Source organism: Panonychus citri, unplaced genomic scaffold, assembly GCF_014898815.1.
Source record: "Panonychus citri isolate SS breed McGregor unplaced genomic scaffold, ASM1489881v1 Contig00142, whole genome shotgun sequence".
NCBI classification, from domain to species: Eukaryota; Metazoa; Arthropoda; class Arachnida; order Trombidiformes; family Tetranychidae; genus Panonychus; species Panonychus citri.
In genome coordinates this window covers 805173-825638 of record NW_026515547.1, presented here as the reverse complement: position 1 = coordinate 825638, position 20466 = coordinate 805173, and the positions used below count along the sequence as shown (strand labels likewise).

General features: G+C 29.4%; 6 protein-coding genes across 7 annotated transcripts; 4 read left to right on the top strand and 2 right to left on the bottom strand.

Moving 5' to 3' along the window:
- Window positions 1-9: 9 nt before the first annotated feature.
- Window positions 10-838, bottom strand: LOC128395938 (U6 snRNA-associated Sm-like protein LSm4). Its single transcript, XM_053356433.1, has 2 exons — window positions 672-838; window positions 10-468 (listed from the first exon to the last, which is right to left on the bottom strand). Exons 1-2 carry the CDS (start codon window positions 714-716, stop codon window positions 196-198), a joined length of 318 nt encoding a protein of 105 aa, XP_053212408.1. The 5' UTR covers window positions 717-838; the 3' UTR covers window positions 10-195.
- A 115-nt stretch (window positions 839-953) lies between these two features.
- On the top strand, window positions 954-4064 carry LOC128395907 (rab GTPase-binding effector protein 1-like). Its single transcript, XM_053356395.1, has 8 exons — window positions 954-1103; window positions 1298-1367; window positions 1520-1799; window positions 1875-2162; window positions 2259-2488; window positions 2560-2676; window positions 2754-2864; window positions 2987-4064. Coding segments are annotated over exons 1-8 (1266 nt in total). The 5' UTR covers window positions 954-1101; the 3' UTR covers window positions 3155-4064.
- Window positions 4065-4814: 750 nt separating this feature from the next.
- Window positions 4815-6306, top strand: LOC128395937 (uncharacterized). The gene is made up of 2 exons (XM_053356432.1): window positions 4815-5308; window positions 5709-6306. The coding sequence occupies exons 1-2, from the start codon at window positions 5119-5121 to the stop codon at window positions 5876-5878; spliced, it is 360 nt and encodes a 119-aa protein (XP_053212407.1). The 5' UTR covers window positions 4815-5118; the 3' UTR covers window positions 5879-6306.
- Window positions 6307-6539: 233 nt separating this feature from the next.
- Window positions 6540-7275, top strand: LOC128395932 (NADH dehydrogenase [ubiquinone] iron-sulfur protein 6, mitochondrial-like). The gene has a single exon (XM_053356428.1). It carries the CDS (start codon window positions 6654-6656, stop codon window positions 7083-7085), a length of 432 nt encoding a protein of 143 aa, XP_053212403.1. The 5' UTR covers window positions 6540-6653; the 3' UTR covers window positions 7086-7275.
- A 78-nt stretch (window positions 7276-7353) lies between these two features.
- Window positions 7354-10519, bottom strand: LOC128395925 (ras-related protein Rab-5C-like). The gene is made up of 3 exons (XM_053356419.1): window positions 10214-10519; window positions 9446-9597; window positions 7354-8239 (listed from the first exon to the last, which is right to left on the bottom strand). Exons 1-3 carry the CDS (start codon window positions 10374-10376, stop codon window positions 7904-7906), a joined length of 651 nt encoding a protein of 216 aa, XP_053212394.1. The 5' UTR covers window positions 10377-10519; the 3' UTR covers window positions 7354-7903.
- A 171-nt stretch (window positions 10520-10690) lies between these two features.
- Window positions 10691-19867, top strand: LOC128395904 (uncharacterized protein DDB_G0271670-like). Of its 2 annotated transcripts, none has more exons than XM_053356389.1 (5): window positions 10691-10932; window positions 12059-12390; window positions 16012-16165; window positions 18383-18651; window positions 18776-19867. In XM_053356389.1, the coding sequence occupies exons 2-5, from the start codon at window positions 12072-12074 to the stop codon at window positions 19330-19332; spliced, it is 1299 nt and encodes a 432-aa protein (XP_053212364.1). In that variant the 5' UTR covers window positions 10691-10932; window positions 12059-12071; the 3' UTR covers window positions 19333-19867. The 2 variants fall into 2 exon arrangements, with proteins under 2 accessions (XP_053212364.1, XP_053212363.1); XM_053356388.1 differs by having other exon boundaries at window positions 12054-12390.
- Window positions 19868-20466: the final 599 nt, after the last annotated feature.

Below are 20466 nucleotides of genomic sequence, written 5' to 3'. Positions count from 1 at the left end.
TTGAATCCATTTCTTTTCTTCTGGCTTAATGTATTTCATCGTATTTAATTAACATTATAGTTGATTGGAAATGGAGGTGTGATAATTTGGTATAGATGAATATATATTATATATGAATGTGATTTAACCATGAAGGTGAAGGGTTTGGATGTGTAAAGGGTGTTGTGTATGTTTGGTAAGATGAATTTGCTTTTGTTATTTTTGAAATTTGGCTTTACCACCGCCGGTTGGAGGTCCTCGCTTTAAGTCACGTCTTGGTTTGTTAACTTCCTCTTTAACTTGATCTATTACTTCATCTGGTATACGAAGGTATTTAATTGTTGTACCTTTGATGTAACATTCACTAATTTTCCAAAATTTATCACCATCTCTTGAAGTACAAATTACTTCGCGTAGGTTTATATTCATCCAATTATCACAGGAAACCAAGAGACCATTGAAGGTTTCTCCATTCTTTAATTCAACCAACTAGAGAGAAAGAGAAAAAGAGATAAAAACAATAGAGACAATCTCAAGGTTAGTAAACAATTAAACAACAACAACAACACCAATAAATGAAAAAGAGATCAAATGTAAATTAATTAACTGAGAAATAGAATTTAAGGAAAACTTGAAATAATAAAGAAGAGAAAAAAATAAAAGCTTATTTAGTAGAAAAAGAAAATACTTACCATTGGATGATTTTGTGATTTCTTCAACAAATTTAATGGCAACATATTAACAGAATAGCTAATTGAATAGTTAATTGATAACGGGTTTGGAAAAAGTAATAATTAGTTAATCAACAAATTAGTAAATTGTCAAAGTGGTTGACCAAAGGTTTAAGAAAATATTGATAATTGGGAAAAAAAATTTTCGGTTTTTAATCATGTGGAACGCGTGTGCTGCCATCTGGTGGATGGAAATTCAAATTTCTATTCGCAGCTGAGTCTTAGGTTTTTGGCTTTTCAGTCAATTGTTTGTTTTCATTTTAATTTTAGTGATTCCTTTTGTCTAAATTAACTTATTGCTGGTTTAATTGAACGTTTACTGTGATTCCAAATTAAATTTAACGAATTTATCAATCGTTCTATCAACGATTTTTTTCTTGATGCGAAAAAAATGTAAGTGTTAATCATGATTCGCCACCAGAATGAGTTTTCTATTAGGGAGAAAAAAAATTCTGTTGATTGATTTTCTTTTTCATCACCTTTCCTTTCTCATTTTCTTTTTATTAATATTTTGATTTATTTCTTTTATTTTTTTTTGTATGTTGATTCTTTTCATTTCGGATTATTGTTGGCTCATCATTTTACAGGCTTCAGCGATCACAATCACTCAATTTATATGATGGTTCTACTGGAGAAGCAAAATCACTAACGGATGAGGTACATTTCCTTTTTATCACCCAAATGATATCATATTTTGATGATGTTTTTATTCATTTTTGTTCTCTCCTCTTCTCTTTGTCTTCGTTTTTTAATTACTCCCCTTGTTTCTTTTTAATTGTCTTGTTTTCATTCTCTTATTTGGTGGACAGCTTGAAAGAACCAAGGAAAAGCTTCGTAAACCATGTGAAATGTGCTCAAACTATGAGATGCAATTACAGTCGATGCAAAAAAATGAATCTGATTTATTGAAACAATTGGCTGACAGTGAGGGAGTTATTAAAAGTCGTAAAGATGATTTAAGGAGAGAGGAAGCATTTCGAACGGAATTGGAGGAGAAATTTGCCGAAGAAGCGAAAGAAATTGAGACTCAAATTAACACTCTTAAGGAGAGATTTGACTCTTCAGCCAAAGAATTAGCTGAAATTAGAAGTATATTTTATATCTCTACTTTTTATTTCGTCACTTTTTTCTTATCGAACGATTTTCACTCTTTTCTCTCTTTAGATATTTTAACCAACTATTACGCGGAAGCAAGTGAGAAAATCATCAGTCTAACTAGTAGCAAAGAGGAAATGAATCGTCATATCCAAAAACTTGCTGCTGAAAATGAATTGCTACTTGGAAAACATATTGCCAAAAGTGACGAGCTTCAGTCTGAGATAATAGATTTACCTCAGAAAATGGATGATATGCAATTCTATTGTCTTAAATTACGTGAAGACCTGATAACGGCTCTGGTTGCTAAAGAAAGAAAAGAAGAAACTTATCGAAGTGAAATTCTTTTCCTTAAAGGTCAGTTTCAAAGGCTAAAGTTTCCTCAACTTCTCCATGAAAATCAACTAACACATTCAAATATCAAAAACTAAAACCTTATGATTACTCTTACAGAACAAAATAGATCCGAACAACAATCAAAGGAAACAATGATTCAAGAATTAACTGAGGATAATGATCGATTGCGAACAAGCCTAGAATTAATTGGTAATAAATATAAGAAATTAAAAGAGCAACATGCAGATACTTCTAGTAAATTAAACGATGATGAAACTCTATTAAAGGAGAATACACGTATTATAATTAACCTTGAACAAGAAGTTCTAGAGCTCAATGGTCTTAAGGTGAGTTCGCAGAAAAAAAAGTTCAAATTTACAATCTAATTGAATGAACGATATTATTTTTCTATCAACAGATAAAATTGGAAGAAGAAAATTTAACCTTGAAAAGTAAAGTTCAAAGTCTTCAAAATGATCTTCATAATAGTGAACAAGTTCAAAAAGATTTCGTCAAGTTATCCCAATCACTTCAGGTAAAGACAATCAATGGAAATTGGTTAATTGTTTAAACTAATTTTAAACCTTTTCTTTATCCATGTTTATTTAATAGATTCAATTAGAGAAAATTAGACAAGCCGATACAGAGGTTAGATGGCAACATGAAGAAGATATTAATGAATGTAATAATTGTAAGAAACTTTTCCATTCACGTAAAGAAAAGGTGAGTCATCTAATTGTCAACATACAAATCGATTACTTCAAATAAAGAAATAATCTAATTTTTCTCTCTGTTAATCTAATTATATGTTTTGGTTTTTTTTTCTATTCTCTTTCTCTTATTAGCATCATTGTTCTCACTGTGGTAAAATATTTTGCTTCGACTGTAATAGTAAAACAATCTATGGTGGACCAAAGAATCGTAGTTTTAAAGTTTGTAACGTTTGTCACACTCTTCTGGACAGAGAAACTGCTCCTTATTTCAGTAACGAACCACCTCAAAGTCCAACCTGAAAGGAATTACAATTTAAAATCGTTGAGATTATCAATTAAGATTTCGCCATTCAAGTCATCGTCTAATTCATCATCTTCATGAAACATTTTACTTCCAATTAATTGTCAATTTTTACCCATAGATTTAAAAATCACCTGGAGAAAGAGACAAAAAAAGAAAAGTTCCAACAATCATCTTAATTAATCTTTGTCCTGAATTTAATCAACATTTCTTGATGGTGATTATTTCTATTCTAAGTCAACCTTAATTGCTTGTAAAGGTGAAAATCTTCAATTGTAAAGTTCTATGCTCATTAAGCATCTTCTTCCTCTTCCTCTCTCTTTCCTTCTGTCTCTCTGGACGAAATTCGTTTTTTATATCCATTGAAAACCTCTAATCATCATCTTCTCATCAAGAGTAATCATCTATCAATGAGTCATATCTACGGAATCAACTTCTGTCTACAATCAAGAAAAACACTAGAGACTTTGACTATCCCCTTACAAGCAAAGTTGACAATTTTAATTTGTTCAGATTAATTCCTCTTCTTTTAATCCTCAATTTCTTATCCAATATTTCCAGTCAACTAAAACAATTAACCCTCTCAATTAACATTTATCATCTTCAGTCAAGCAATTCCATTGATTATCGAGAGAAAGGTAATCATGATTTAATTTTTTGACCTGCGTTTCCATCAAATCATCAAAAAACAAATCATCCACCATATAACAATATATAGATTATATATTTATGATTGTTGATTTAATTGTCCAAGTTTTATTTATTCCATAATATTAATTTGATGTAAAACCAACTCCAAATGAAAAAGGTTCCTCTTAATCCTAAATTGTAGGAAAAGCAATTTATTAATCGTCTTAATATCAATGAGATGGTTAATCCAATTAAAATCAATTGTAAATCAATGAAAAATCAACCCAATCAATTTATTGATTTCTATACTATCAATTTAATCGGTTTTTAAATGATTCAAGTTTTTGATTGTTTGTCAATAGTAAATTGTTTCTAGTTAATTGAGTTGAATGAATAGTTTTTGTTAATAATGAATGAAAATAAGTAAATTAACCTTGATTACAATTAACTTGATCATTTGTGTCTACATATTTCATTATTAATTGTAATGATTAAGGAAACATGAAAAAAATGAACCGATTTAATTGTTGAATATATTGTATTTCCAATCACCATAAAACCACAAACAATTAGTTACAATTAAAAAAGCTGATTCCAAACAAATCAATTGAATGTGAAACAGTTAACAAGGTAAATTTAAACTTATCCATTGAAATTATTGATATTAGAAAATCAATTAAATTGTTGTGAACATAATTTCACAAGAAATTAAATTAACAATCAAATGATAACAATTTCTTACGTTCCCAATGAATGACAATGAATCAGTAATTGTTTTGATTGTTGTTGTAATTGATTAAAGAGGAAGATTGAAAGATCTGAATGGTTGATTGCTGATGATCAACAAATCGTCTTACAATCAATAAAACACAAGCACTTTTCATTTGCCTCTTTAGGTGAATATTAAATACACAAAGAGAATCAGGTTATTAACAATAAAGATTAGAAAGACAAACACATTCATTGATTATCTTTTCCTTACTATGGTTACCTAATCATTAATTAATCTTTTCTCTTGAAAATTAGGTGTTGGTGAATTAAAGCTTCTTAAAAGTTAACGTTTCTTTCCTTGAGCCTCAACAATTAATCAGCTTGCTAATTGTTTTCTCTTTTGCTAATCAATTTAATTTAAATTCCAAATTTATTGATAAAAGTTGAATCGATTAACTTTCAATTAGTTTGTTGAAGAAAAAAAAAAGTTCCAAAATCAAAGGAATACAAATAATTAGTCATTTCCAATTTGAATTCAGTGATTTGTGGTGAATTTTTTTTCTGCAATTCTTCTGGTGGATTAGCTGATTGGATTAATTTTTCGTCGGATTAATTGGTAATCATGCCTTTCTATACGAAAATCGGTAATTTTGCTGCGGTCACTTGGTGTTCAATTGGTTCATCGCTTTTGGGCATTTTTCTTATGCTCGTTGGGGCCATTTTAACGGGTATCGCTTTCACGGAGATCACTCCACCCGATTATGATGAGAATTACAAAAGATACATTGGATCTAATTTGATGAGAGTTATTGGTGAGAAAATGCAATTAAATTGATTGTTACAATTTTCGAGAGGATCTATTTTGATTATATTGATCTTTGTTCATGTTTTGTTTTTAATTTCACAGCTAATTAGCTAATAGTTTTGAATATTTTTTCGTGGTTAAATTTATTCAGTAAATTGACTGTGTTTATTTGTTTATTTAGCTTGTTAATCAATCAACAATCAACAATTAGTTTCTTTAATTTTCTTTGAGTGGAAAAAATTTCATTTACCAAAATGGATTATCAAGTTTTCTTTGTCTAATTTTAAACTGAATTTGATTTAATTGTTACTAGATGTTTATTTTGGTCTTTTCTCTCATTCCCTTTGTGTTTGTATCTTTTTTTGAATCAACTGAATTAACTAATTGTTGATCTTTGATCTATTTAGGTCCTCTTTTCCTTGGATTTGGTGGGATGCTCGTCATTGGATCTTGTGGTTTCTTCACATTTGCATTCGTTAGCGAAAGTCGTAAACAAGATCGCGACACCGCCTCTGGGCATATGGGCTACGATGCCCGAGCCGAAGGTCCAGAAGTCGAGAAGTTACAAAATCCATAATAATCGGACAATCGTTGATAACAATTAAAAATTGATTTTACGATCCGTCAATTTATCCTTTTCATCAACCCGCAAACAATTCACCCTCAATCAAACATACTAATTGTTGAGAAATTATGACATTTAACTAATTATCTGCAACCTACCTCTCTTATATTGATTTTTAGCTCCATAATTAACTCAACAACAAAACTTTTTTTTAAGAAAATCAATTTCACTTTATATATAATCACAATCAATTACCAATTGTGAAAATTTGTTTTACATTAATTTTATTTTACCGATTTTCATAGTTTCACCATCAGTAAGTAAATTGTAACAAATGACTTACAATTAATTGATAAGATTTTTATTGAAATGACTTGTATTCAAACTACAATTTATTATTCACTTCTTAATTGTATTGATTAAAATTTAAAAATCGAAAAGCTAAAAATTTAGCTCACTTTAATTAATTGTCTCCAACTCGTTACATGCATTAAACATTTAAAAAAGTTTAAATCTATCTCTCTATCATGTTAGAATCTAATTATTTTGTCTAATATAATTAAAAACAATTAGGAACAATTAAAATTGGTCAATAAGAATTTTTAATTTATTCCAATTTTCCAATTCAAAGTTGGCGCTTCAATTTTTCTCCATCATGTGATCACTTGTATTTGTATTGTTTTCCTTTGAAAGGAAAGTCACCTCAAGTAATTTGATTAATTGTTTGATTGTTAATTTAATCTAAATCTTGTTTTTAATTTTTTTTCTTCTTCTAAATTGATTAGCCATGTCTAACCTGTTGAACAATGGACGCCCATTGTTGAGGCGATTGGTTCAATTGGCTCCAATTAGAGGTGCAACAACTAATGGTGGTAAAATTGTCTCTTCACCTTCTGGTTCAAAGGGTTCAGAGGTCACTGAGAAAGATGAGTTTTCATTTGAAATAATTGATAAATCAACACATACTGGTCAAAAGTGGGAATCAAATGATTACCGGATGGCTCGATACATTGGTAAAGAAAAGAAAGTCAATCCTCATTATGCCATTGATTTGATTGCGGAAACTGCACCAATCGCTTGTAAGACAAGAGTTACAACTTGTGATGGAGGAGGTGGACCACTTGGACATCCTCGGGTCTTCATTAATTTAGATCAACCTGGTAATCATAGTTGTGGATATTGTGGATTACGTTTCTATAAAGAGGATCATCATCATTAAAAGTGAAAAGAAAACTAATCCAACTCTATTATGTTATAAACACAAAACAAAAAACAAACCAAGCCAAGGAAAAGTGAACCAGGCTAACAAACAATTTATCTCTCCCTTTCTGTTGATTATTAATTTTTAGAGATATTTAATTGTAAATTTTTCCAAAAGTCACTCATAAACTACAACTATTAACAGTTAATTGTTTTCTTCCATTGTAAGTTCGGTGTTTCAATGGATTGACTGTTTGTGAAAGAAAATAATTGGACAAGTGATGTGATTTAATTGAGACCAATTATCCATACATTGAACCTTTTATTTTTTTATACAATTTTGTTTTAAGGTAAATAATACGAGCCCAAAACAATTTAATTTTTTTTACCTTAATTAGTTTTATTTATATTAACATGGATTTTTGTTTTATGAATGTAGTATATAAGGATCATTCGGTTTGGTTGTTTTGGTTCTATTTCGCTCTTTCATTCAATCATTTTTCACTCTCACACTTTTCTCTTCCCCAATTTTTTGTTCCTCTCTTCTCTCTCTCTCTCTCTCGTTTTTACCTTTTCTTTTTCAGAATTTTTTTTATATGTATAACCTGGTTACAATATCTTCACTCTTGTTGTTGGTGGTGGTGTTTTTAAAGTTGATGTATCAATAGAAATAATAGTAGTAGTAATAGTTGTTGATTTGTTGATGATGTTGTTGGTGGCGTGAAGTTTGTTTGTTGTTGTGGTCTGTTTCTCTCTAAATGGTCTTTTTTTTAATGAAGGAGATAATATAAAGGATATTTTTGTTATTTGATTTTGTTGTTGTTGTTGGGTATTCACTTAGGATTTGCAACATCCACTGCTTGTATTTTGATTGGATTGAGTCAAATCAACACCAGGTCTACCTGAACCTGGTCCACCTCCGGCACTGCTTTGATCACTCTTTGGAAGCTTTTTAGCAATTTCCAAAAAGATTTCATTCACATTCATAGCTGTTTTGGCTGATGTTTCCATAAAGAGAAGATTGTTTTCTTCAGCATAGACCTGAGCTTGTTCCATCTCAACGGCTCGCTTTCTAGCCAAATCAGACTTGTTACCAGCCAACGCTATCACGATATTGGGGCTTGCTTGACGTTGCAGTTCCTTAACCCACGTCTTTGCTCGGTTGAATGTATCCTGCCCAGCAACAATCATAAGAGTAACGGAAATGGTGGAAAAAAGTAAAACATCATTTAGGTGAAGAGGGAAAAATAATGTGTCATAATCATTGGATAAAAAAAAGGAATCAGGTCCAAGAGTGTGTATAATGTTATAAGTGTTTTTTTGGCAATGAATAAGCATCAATCAATTGTAATGGTCGTCAACAAAGAACCAAGGATGAAGATCATCATGATGGTAGTGATGGTTGTATGATGATGATGATGATGATGATGGAGGATAGAAGGAAGATAAGAGAGAAGAAAAGAAAAGATAAGATTTAATGAGTAACAAAAACAACAACTCTAGAAATTAGATGGTATAGCATTTAAATAGAGAAAGAGAGAGAAAAAAAGAATAAAAATAAAACATTCGATGAATGAATAGTGAAGGGAAGGTTGAGGTAAAAACTAAACGCATTTGTACCCTTCATTAATCATTTTGCGGCTCAATAATTGCCTATTGAAGATCATAAAAATTGATTATTTGAATCAATTTGATGATTGTTATGATGATGCGTATGAGCTAATTGACAGGGTTAGGTGATGGATATTTTTCATTAAGGTCATTTGTCAGAATTATTACGAAGCAACATTTTCCAATGAGCTTTTTCTTCTAACAAGGAGATAAATCAATAACGCATTTACATCTCAATTTACCATTGACGCGGGCAAGTCAGTCCATAACTACCTTTCTATTATTTGTTTCTCTTTCTTTCCAAATCTCGATCAAAAAGAGTCAAAGAACAGTAAATGTTCTTTTTTTAAACTCCCCCCTGATAGCAAACGTATTAAAAGGTGGGTGGGTTTATCATAATCACTCACATAGCAAAAGAGAACAAAAAGACTTCCATAGAATAATCAAGGTTAGAAGGTGTTAGTTCTTTCTCTAATCCTATTGAAAAGTACACTAGATGAGAGATTTTTTTTCCGCTTATCAGCATCATCTCGCTCTTTAACCTCCCCTTTTTACATTCTATCTCGTTTTCTATGTAGGTACGTGTGCGTTTATCTCTATAAATATAACCGAGTGAGTGTGTATGTGGAGTTGAACAGTATTTAGTATAGTGTGAATGAAATTTGACAGTTGACTGTAAAAGCCTAAGCCTGTATCTCCAATGGTGGTAACGATAAGTTGATACCAGAACCAATCGTCGAGTGAAAGTCAAGGTGTAAGATAATTTACCTGATTTGTTATGTCGTAGACAACGATAGCTGCCTGTGCACCTCTATAATACATAGGAGCTAAGCTTTGGTACCTTTCTTGACCAGCAGTGTCCCAGATCTCAAATTTGACAGTTGTATCATCCAGACATAAGGTTTGTGTTAGGAATGCCGCTATAAAAAAAAGAATATATGAGAGAAAAGGAGAGAAAAAAAACAAAATTAGAAAATATAAATGGGAGAGACTGTGAAATGAGTTGAAGAAAGATAAAAAGAAAGAGTCCAATACAAAACAAATAAGGAAGAAACAAGGCAAAGGGGTGAAAGAGAATGGGAAAGAGAGAGAGAGAGAGAGAGAGAGAGAGAGAGAGAGAGAGAAAGATGGACAGAAAGAAAAAAAGACAGAAAGAGATGGAGAGAGAGGAAAAGATGGAAAAAGGAGATAGCAAGTGACTAAAAAGAGAGTAGCAAATGAAAAAGACAGAACAGTAAAGAGAGAGAGAGTAGATAGACTAAAAAGAGAGACAAAAAAGAGAAAAGAAAGAGATCAAAGAAGAGAAAAAAAAAGATGATTGAAAAGTGGAATAAGCCAAGTGAATAATTTTAAAGGGATGAAAGACGAGCTATAAAGATGGTGAAGAAATATAAAAAAAAGAAAAGAAAGGAGAGAGAAGTCACGGGAATTTTAAAGAGAATAGAAAAAAAGACTGACGATGATGATGGTGGTGGTGATGATGATGGGTAGGAGTAAAATTATGAAAATACGAAGAAAAGAAATAAACATTATTACCTCCAATGGTGCTTTCTTGATACTCATGGAATTGACCCTTAACAAAACGTAATACTAAGCTTGATTTACCAACAGCAGATTCTCCCAGAAGTACCAATTTATATTGAAAGATCTTTCCTTGTGTAGATCCATTCACTCTTTGGACACCTCCACGGGTCGCCATTACTAAACACTTGGTACCAAGTCGTTAACCACGTAAAATGAAAACAAAAAATAATTCCAACAATAATTAGGATAAATTACTAATCAAGTAATAATTAATTAAAGATGATAACAAATTAAATCAACCGAAAAAAAGACAAATTTAATTCTTTGTAATCAAATGGAAATGATTTTCTCTCTTCTTCAAAATAATTTTTCTTACATTTTCTCTTTAAACCTCAGCCACCTGGTGGTGATTTTCTATTCTTTTAAGGCGCTGCCCATGAAATGAAACATTCGCATGCCAATTAATTAATTAAATTGTTGTTTCTTTTTCTATTCTCGATTAAATTTAATCAATCCAATAATTTCTTTTTCTTTCTAATTGTTGACAGTTTGTACTATTCTCGGTTTAACACTTGGGATAATGTGATGAGCTCATTTAATCGTTGGAAAGGATTAACTATGTTTTCTTTTGGTTTTGTTTACATTTTCATTCAATTGAAATTGTGATTGTTTTTGCTTCTTAATTGTGACTATTAATTTGATTATCATATTGTCATTTAATTTATTTCATGGTGAGTATTTTACTGGTGAATTTTCAATGGAATTCAGCTGATAATTGTGTAAATTGTGTTTCCAGTTAATTAGATTGTGATAACCAGTTTTCGGTTTTCTATTTTTTTTACTTCTTTTTTTAAATGGTAATTACTTTGATTGGTGTAATCTTATTTTAGATTAAGAATTTTCTTAGTCACATTTTGCTTGGATATTTGATGGAAAATGTTAAGACAAATCACCTTAATTAGCAAGTTAATCAGAAATCCATTTATTATCATCTAATAGAAAGACAATCTAATCTTGATGTTATTGTTTTTCAACAACAACAATCAAAACCAACAAGTGAAATTAATCCTTGAACATGAGATTAATTTAACGATAACTATTAGACTATTTTTCATTTGAAAAAAAAATGACCAAATAATTAAAGGTTGTCAGGGTAATTAGATAATGTAACAAACTGATTAGGAAACAATTAATCTTACACAATCAATGAAAAGTAAACATGTTACCATGATAGAAAAAGGTTAAATAGTAAATTCCATGACTTTAATTAGAATGGAAAATCAAATTAAATGAATTAATTTTCTCGATATTACAAACATGAATCTCTCTCTTGATTATTCTGAAGCCAATAGATGGCAGAAGAAAAAATGATAAAATAGACAGAAGAAAAAGAAAGAGATAGAAAGAAGAATAGAAAACCAGAATCGGGTGAACAGTTACCCTGAATGAGAGAGAAAAAGAGTCTTCATGAAAGAGAAGAGAGAAGAAAGGGAGTGATTTTTGAATAGAAAGAGAGAAAGAAAGAGAAGATGAAAAAGAAGATGAAAAAATTGTATCAGAAGAAGAACAGAGAAGCTCAATAATATTGTACAAGAATAAGAGCTTAGGATTAAATTCGTATTGAACATTGAGTGTGTTTCGAATGTTTCATTAAACGATCAACTATGTTTTCCATTGATCTCATTTAAATCATCTATTAATTTGCTCTGTAAATTGTTGATTAATTTTCATCTTAATTGTTTTCCATTTTCTCTCTCAACTCAACTCATTTTGTTTTGTTTTTGTTTTCACATTTCATTTGAAATTTTCTGCAAAACAAAACCAAATCCAATTGTAACTGATAATTGACCAGTACAGTTGATCATCTCTCATGATGACCATCTCCATCTCCACCTCGATAACTGTTCCAGTGATAAATCAATCATCAATTGTTAATCCAAAGGGATTAGTCCGATCATTGGGCTTAACGTTACTATTATTATTCACTCTGTTGACCAGTTTAAATAATGTCCATGGGAATCCAGTTCATCAACTTGATGACCATTCATCTTGCTCGTCCTATTGTGGTGACCATTATCATTCCCTCAACGATTGGACTTCTTGTGCTCGAGGATGTCGTTTCTTTTCACTAATCCAAATCCTTGCTAAACCTCAATCTCTTGATGCAATTGAGAAATCATGTATTACTAGTAAGTAATCAATTTATTTACAATAATTAACTTTCATTCATAATATTTGCAAAATTTTATCCATCCAATTGATTATATCTTGTTGACATTTTCAAGACTCTCAGATGATTAAACTGATTGCAATTTAACTGTAGACAAATGCTCATGATTATAAATATTACTATTTAATTGTAGATTATTAGTAAATTTTGTATCTCTACAATTGATTGAGATTAATTAGATTAATCATCTTGTTGATAATTCAAAATGATGACCAATACATTTTTAGGTCAATGTTAAAAGGATTGAGGATTGTATGAATTAGAATCACAATTAACTTTTATCAATTGTTTCTAATTGTGTAAAATTAATTTGTACAATTTAATTATTCAGGTCACAATTTAATTGTTGATTATTTAATAATAGTTACTTTTTGATTGAAAATTAAAAACATTAGATTGACCTTAAAAGCAAAACAATAACAATGAGATTCATTTGCTTGGTAAGTTGATGATTGTCCATGTTAATTTAACTGATTAATTAACATTCAACTTCCGTTAAATTGTTTCCACAATTAAATTCATCATCTTCTCTATTATACAATAATCATCCACATCTTTTATTCATCACAATCATGATTTAAATTGACAATTTTACTCCAAGACAATGAAGAAACAAATTTCCAGGCCAATTTGTTACTCTTTTCAATTGAACAATAAGAAACCTTTTATCTAGAAAATTAAGTTAATTGTTACAATAAGTGATTTACATGAATGAAAACAATTAACAGACAAGGTTGAAGAAGATGCTCTTAACCATCAGCATAACAATTAACTTCCAATTCAAATTTTGTAACAACTACAAAAATCATCATCCAAATTAATACATTGAAACCTCATTGATATTAATCATTATGATTTATTTTCTCGTTGACCTCTAACCTTTTTTTTTATTAAACAATAATAACAATTTTCAATTAGCTTATTGACTAATTTAATTATGATTAAGGTAAAGATTCATTAGTTTGTACTTTTTGTTGCTTAATTGTCCATGATTAATTGTCTCAACTGATCCATTCATTTTCAATAAGATTATCACATTAAAAGTGCAATTGATATTATAAAATAACCTATCAAATTAATCACTTTTAATCCTAACAATTTACTATCATAATTAATGATTATCACCTATTGATTGTCATCAAAACATGTCTCAATTAAAGTGACAATTAATCTTATTTTAACCTGATCATAACAATTACGATTTAAAAATTAAAACTTAACTGTTACTCTTTGACCCAGGAAACAATTAACTAATCCGATTATAATATCAATATCAATATTGATATATCACAATTAGAAATCAATCAAATTACTAAATGAAGCACATTTTTTTTTAATTACATATTATAAAACTTTGATTCTAGTTGATTAACCAGATTGTATAAAATCAATTTAACTAATTGTTTTTGTATAATTTTCTTAATTGTTTATAATATTATTGAGTTACTATTGATACACTTACACCAAGTGAAATGTGATAATGTTTAAATAATGATTAATCAAATGGTATTATTATTGTGATATAAAACAAATGATTAAATTAAATATCATGTTAATCATTTCAACTACTACACCTTTAATCATCTAAATGATTAACATTATCATCTTCTTTTTCCGTAATCAACTAAATTGAGAAAAGGTTTGTCTCTAATTACTTTTTCCTGTAACAATTTCCAATCATCACGATTGATTGATTACAATGATTTTCAAACTTGATTAACTTTCGTTAACAGTTAAATCAGATAGTTTTGCTAAACTTTAATTGTTTAGAGGTTGTCTTGATGAAGAGACAATTTTTCAACCATCAACAATCAAAATTAAATCAACAAAATCGTATTGATACAAATCAACTGAATAGTATTTTCATCATCATCATCATCATAATAGTTAATCAACAAACTCAAATTATATCTGAACAATTTAGCCAAATGATGAGTTAGGAGTTTGGCTGATGGATTAAGATTAAGATCAACTTGATTGTATTAATAATAAACAAATAATCAGAACAATGATTTCTAGCAATTGTTAAATTATTGCAAACAATTTCACTCATCATCACAATTATTATCACTTATCCTTAACCATAACACTTAACGGTAAATAATAGTAATTATTATTGATATATTTTTGTCAATCAGTTAATTTTTTACAACCAAAAATATCTTAATCTGGGTTAATCGTTAAAGATTGTGATTATCATCATCATCATCCTAATCACAATTAACTTAATTGTGTAAACATAATTGCATCTTCAATCCTTGTAGTCTCATTATTATTGTTATTGTTTATTTTTTGTTTCTACTCAATCAAAAAAATAAAATAATAAACATAAACCATTGATACAATCAAATTTGATTCAGTAAACTATTCCTAACTGTTAACTGAATAAGATTAATCAGTCCGATGATTTAAATTATCATGTGCCAATCCAATTGTTGCCAGTATTTCAACAGTACAGCATTTGGACTTCCCTGTAAGTTACATAGTCAAGGTTATCTGAATTTCAGATTCTCATTCTGATTGAATAATCATTTTTTTTCCTGGTTATTACTTTACCATGTAAATTCAGTTGCCTGAACTATCAAGTTCACCATCATGACAACAAAAACAAGACAAAAATCATGAGCAATGAATCTGAATAATATCATGAAACTGAACATCTTCATCATGTTGATTGTATCCTTTTGTTGTGTATATGTTTTCATTTCAACTTGTAATTCAATTGATCAGAATCAATCAAATCTCAACCAATTTATAAGGTAATTTAATTAATCGTTTTCATTTCTGTAATTGGTATGTTTTCCTTAACCATCCTGAGTTTTTTTTGTTCATTATTGTTGATTAGTAATTACCAAGTAATTAACTTTCACGTTTAATATTTGTGTATAATTATTTCCTGATTAAGTAATTTCAATATGATTTAATTTGATTGTTGATTACATGTAAATTTTCACATACAGATCAACAATCAACTAAACTAATACTTTGGAACCAAAATTTTGTCATTACATTTTGTCATTTCAACTTTTCTTCAAGTCAAATCCTAATCACAATCAATTTAATTGAATTACACTCTTGCCTATTAAATTATTTCACGTTGATCATGATTATCAAGTTAATAAGATTTGGAAGTCAAAAAAAAGTTCCAATAAAAAATCATGATTAGATATTAAATCGTGTGTGTATACTCATTAATGCACCAAATGATTAACTTTATCATTGAATAAGTTTCGTGACAATCAAATGTCCAAGTGAAAAAAAAAGAGTTCACTTGATGTCAATTAATGGGTAAAGTTTATGAAGAGGATGAATTTTAATGAATCACAATCAATCTAGTCAATATTTAATGATCTCGGACAATGTCCAGTAGTAAATTATTCAGATTAAAATTGGTTTGCATGTTTGTCCATATGAAAGGATGACCATAATGGACATGAATCAATACAGAATCAATTTCATGTCCACTAATCTTTTTGATTGACTCTATGAAATATAATCAATTGATGCTTTTTGTCCAATAATAATAAGATACTAATGTCCACTTCTTGTCCATTTCTCTCTCTCTCTCTCTCTTTTCCAGCTTGTAATGAGACTTACAATGAGATACAATTGAGAAAATCATGCTCAAGTGGATGCAGAAAGTCAACTGAGATGATAAACAGTTCCAAGAGTGGACAAAGTAACACTGACCATCATCTTCATTCATCTGAACAATGGATCCACCATCTTGGAATGTAAGAATTTATCATTTTCAGTATATTTATCATCATCATCATCATCATCATAATCCATGTAAACATCATCAATTATAAGAAATGATAGTTTAATCTGTCAACCTGAGCTTATCCAGTTAATTCAGTTAATATGAAAAATTGTCAACAGAAAGAAACAAAATGATCAAAAATATAATCTTAATGATTAATATTAATCATTATTTTTTCCTTCTCTTCATTATCATCAAGTTAACGATTACAATCTAGGATCAGCTTAGTGATTTAATTTCATCATCACAAGAGACTTAGTTTATTATTATTTTGATTATTCACTTGCTATGATTAAGCTTTTCTATTTAGTTAATAAATCAAGTTTGCAGTTTAATTGTTTTCACACAACCGGATTAAATTGTTAATTTAGTTTTCTTTTTCTCCATCCAATCGATATGTAATAACAATTACCAAGAAAAACACAATGAGTTTATGGTTATAAGATTAATCTGTGATCGCAATTTATAACAATCAACGTTTTGAGTTAACAATAGAGATGATTAATTCAATTTAAATGGTAAATAATTAAGTTGTGGTGACAATTTAAATGATTTCCTTTTAATAACAATCAACTGACAAAATCAATTCTCAAATATTAATGATAAGAAAATGAATTGATCAATCAAATTGATTGGCGAAAAAAAAATTCACAGAATTGGTTAAATTCATGGTAAATTTATTATGTCATCCTGATGATTATGACAAATTATTAATAATTTGATAACAATTAACATTTTGTTGAACTTTTCATACTTTTTTTTATATCATATTCATCAGTCATGTTAACGCCTTTACATGATCCTGAATAGATTCAGATTTCAACTTCAGATTTTCTTGTCATTGTGAATCATTTCATGATGAATTTTATGATAATAATCACTTCGGATGTAATTATAATCATAATATCAACAATCAGCTGAAATCAGAGATTCATTTTCTTTGTTGCACTTTTAACAATAGTAAAATTGTGGTTACAATTAAATTAAATTGTATTGAAAATGTTAACCATCAAGTTGACAGTTAACATGTTGGCAAAAGGTCAAAAATATATATTTTAATTAACTAATATTATTGTGATCACAATTTATATAATTCATCACCTCTCTATTAGTTTATATTGATCGTTTTAGTTTTGATTGTCCAATAGTCAAACAATCAAATCAATAATAAACCACAATTACATTTGATTATACACTTTGCTTTGGTGTAACAATCAAACACTTAATATTTAATTTGTTGATCATTTTGTCAGTCTCATTATTTTTTTGTTCACTGTGATTGTAATTGTTACCATTGGGCGTTAATCATTCATCCCATCTTATTATTAATGGTAACAATTAACCAAATAACAATTGTCTCATTTTACTTCAAATTAACCCATCAATACATTAATAATAATCAAATATATTTACTATTATTATTTAGATGTTAACAAATACAATTAGATGAAAATAAAAAGGTTTGACATTTATACTTGACAATATGATTAACTTTCACTTGATTACAATCAGATGATTTGATTGTAATTGTAAGTAAAGAGGATGAGAAAAAAAATAAATCAAATTGAAACTTTAATTGTTACAATGATTAGAATGATAAAATTAGCAAGTTAATTTGGTTTAGTTGGAAAAGTTTTTCTTTCCTATTCTTGTTATATGTATCTGGTTCTTGTACTCAGTTGATTGATTAAATTTCAATTGTTTAACAATCAAATTTAAGTGTAAACTTAAACTATTCCAGTTTAATTTAGTTGGACAGTTCACTGACCGGACTCTCATGGTTAATTCAAGAATCAACAATTAACTTTCAAGAATTTAAAATCTAAGGTTCGCTTCAATGAATAGAGAATCTCTATCGTTACTATTATTTTCAATTTCTTTTCATCACAATTTCATCATAATCATCAATTCAATCAAGTTAATCAATATACTATTTCAATCATGATTATCTCCATTAACACCTCCATCGTTCAATTGTTACAATGAAAAAAAATAATAACTTTCTCACTTGAGTGAAAATAAAAGTTAGTTAACATTAGCTAATTATTTTTTTCTTGACAAATCTTAATGATTTGCCTCATTCCAAGTTGATTGTTTTCATTTGATTATAATAATCAATTAATCATTTAACTGTACATTTGATTGAAATTTTAATTTTTCTCTGTTTTCTTTTTGTATTTCAATCTAGATCACCATTTGAAGAAACTATCGAGTCACAACATCGAGAACTCATCTGGCCATTTCACTTTTTCAATGATATTTACAAACAATTAACTGATCAATTAAGCTCATCATCTAACTGGATTAAATCTCGATCAAGTTACACTTTACTATTTGGTGACAGTTCAAATGGTCGACAAATTTTCCTTGTACGAGCTCGACCTCATCTCACAATCGATCCAACATCGTCAAGTCTTTCACACTCCAGTCTGTCAATCAATCCAATTCACGAACAAAGTAATTAACAAACATGATAACAACTAATTAACCTAACTTCTAATCAGTCTTATTATTGGATATTATTAATAATATAATCTAATCTGTTATTTTTTTTTGCATTCTTTTCTTGAAAAAACTTCAGGTACATTCCGAGTAATCGCTTTCCCATCGTCATCACCTTCCTCATCTTCATCTTCATCCCATCTAAATAAACCGATCAAAATTTCCTCCTCCACATCATCATCATCATCAATTGTCTCTCCATTGTCCCATAATTATCAAACTGACCAGAGTCAAACATTCACTCGATGGGTCAGCGATAAAAGTTCAACCGTTTTCAAAGATCTTCGACTATTAATGGCTCTTTTATTGGCCATTGTGGTTCTTTCCATCGTAACCTTCAGCGAAGCCCTTTGCTGGACAGCCGATGGACGCAATAAAGACAATCTGACCCCACCAACAGAAATCGAGACCAATGATCAAGAGAAAAGTGACCCGAGCGGAACATCACCTTTCTTTATATTAAACAGTTCGAAACAAAGCAAAGAAGCCGAAGCCAATGGATCTACCACCGAGGAAGTTAAAACTGATCAGATAATCGAAGCAGAATCTGAACAACCTCCCACCTACGATGAAACAATTAAAACATCAGCTCTTAATTTAGAATCGTTAGTTTCCTCTCGAGAATCGAAGGCTTAAAAAGCACAATCAAAGGGAAAAGTTAATTAATCAACTATAATCAATTTCCTTCATCGGACATTCACCAATGCATTTAACTAATTACGATCTAATCACATCATTTCCCCTCCCTTTTAATCATTGTTTACCTTCAGTTAATATAATTAATAATTGTTACTAATTAGAAATGATTACAAACAAAAAAAAATGATCAATATTAACTCAGGAAAAAGGAAAGAGGATTAATTAATAAGTTAATTACTGAATTCAAAGTCACGTTGGAAAAGTTAATTCAGTTTGAAAATTTAACGGGAACAATAATGATAATCAACGCTGATAATGATGACAAGGTGAAACCAGAATCAGAATTTATTAAAGGTCATCTTGAGGTGACCTACTCATAATTAGATTCTGATGAAACTGATTCCCGCCAAAACAATCAAATGAATTACTGGGTGACAAATAACACCTTGTTTTTTTTAAATACCCTGTAACTTTATCTCTCATTCAAACCTAATAATTTTAGTAACAAATTAAACACTAGACTTGTGAGTTATGTATCCATCTTTGAAAATATTTTTCAACATACATGGTAAGTGCCTCGAGGCTCCAAAGGAGGCCAACGAATAATATTTGATCGTTACACCGACACACATCGTTACAAAGTTATCGGACAAAAAAACATGAAATTTACGCAAATCGAGCAGTCACTTAACTGAGAACTAACTTTTCTCGGAAAGTTGTGCAAAAAATTGAGATCAATAACGATAGATACTAGTGTTTAGCATAGATTATACAATAGTAATAATCACCTAATTGCACTTTTTGATATTTTATGTTCAATTTTCGAAAATTTTATATTCCAAAAATTCCAATGAGTTACTGTAAGTTAGCACTTAGATTTAAATGAGAAGAAGTGAAAGGACAATGGGCAGAAAATTGACTTTTGAGTTAAGAGTTGAGACTTTGTGTATTTGTAGGGCCACGAATATCAAGTCAAAATATATTTATTTTTTCTGATCTGATGAGTAGTTTTCGAAATGAATTTTCAAATGACGATGATTTGACTTATTCAGACATCTCTAGGTATTGTAGTTTTGGATATATTAGCGTTCGAAGATCAAAGGCCGCTGTCATTTCGGCAAAACTGTTGGC

Coding starts and splice junctions, on each gene's coding strand:
- LOC128395938 (XM_053356433.1), bottom strand. CDS start 716: ATGTTGCCATTAAATTTGTTGAAGAAATCACAAAATCATCCAATG. Junction 469..671: donor AATCACAAAATCATCCAATG/GTAAGTATTTTC, acceptor CTTTCTCTCTAG/TTGGTTGAATTAAAGAATGG.
- LOC128395907 (XM_053356395.1), top strand. Junction 2,677..2,753: donor AGTTATCCCAATCACTTCAG/GTAAAGACAATC, acceptor TTTATTTAATAG/ATTCAATTAGAGAAAATTAG. Junction 2,865..2,986: donor TCCATTCACGTAAAGAAAAG/GTGAGTCATCTA, acceptor TTCTCTTATTAG/CATCATTGTTCTCACTGTGG.
- LOC128395937 (XM_053356432.1), top strand. CDS start 5,119: ATGCCTTTCTATACGAAAATCGGTAATTTTGCTGCGGTCACTTGGTGT. Junction 5,309..5,708: donor TAATTTGATGAGAGTTATTG/GTGAGAAAATGC, acceptor TGATCTATTTAG/GTCCTCTTTTCCTTGGATTT.
- LOC128395932 (XM_053356428.1), top strand. CDS start 6,654: ATGTCTAACCTGTTGAACAATGGACGCCCATTGTTGAGGCGATTGGTT.
- LOC128395925 (XM_053356419.1), bottom strand. CDS start 10,376: ATGGCGACCCGTGGAGGTGTCCAAAGAGTGAATGGATCTACACAAGGA. Junction 9,598..10,213: donor TCAAGAAAGCACCATTGGAG/GTAATAATGTTT, acceptor TTTTTTTTATAG/CGGCATTCCTAACACAAACC. Junction 8,240..9,445: donor TCTACGACATAACAAATCAG/GTAAATTATCTT, acceptor GTTGCTGGGCAG/GATACATTCAACCGAGCAAA.
- LOC128395904 (XM_053356389.1), top strand. CDS start 12,072: ATGATGACCATCTCCATCTCCACCTCGATAACTGTTCCAGTGATAAAT. Junction 12,391..16,011: donor TGAGAAATCATGTATTACTA/GTAAGTAATCAA, acceptor TCTCTTTTCCAG/CTTGTAATGAGACTTACAAT. Junction 18,652..18,775: donor CAATCCAATTCACGAACAAA/GTAATTAACAAA, acceptor AAAAAACTTCAG/GTACATTCCGAGTAATCGCT.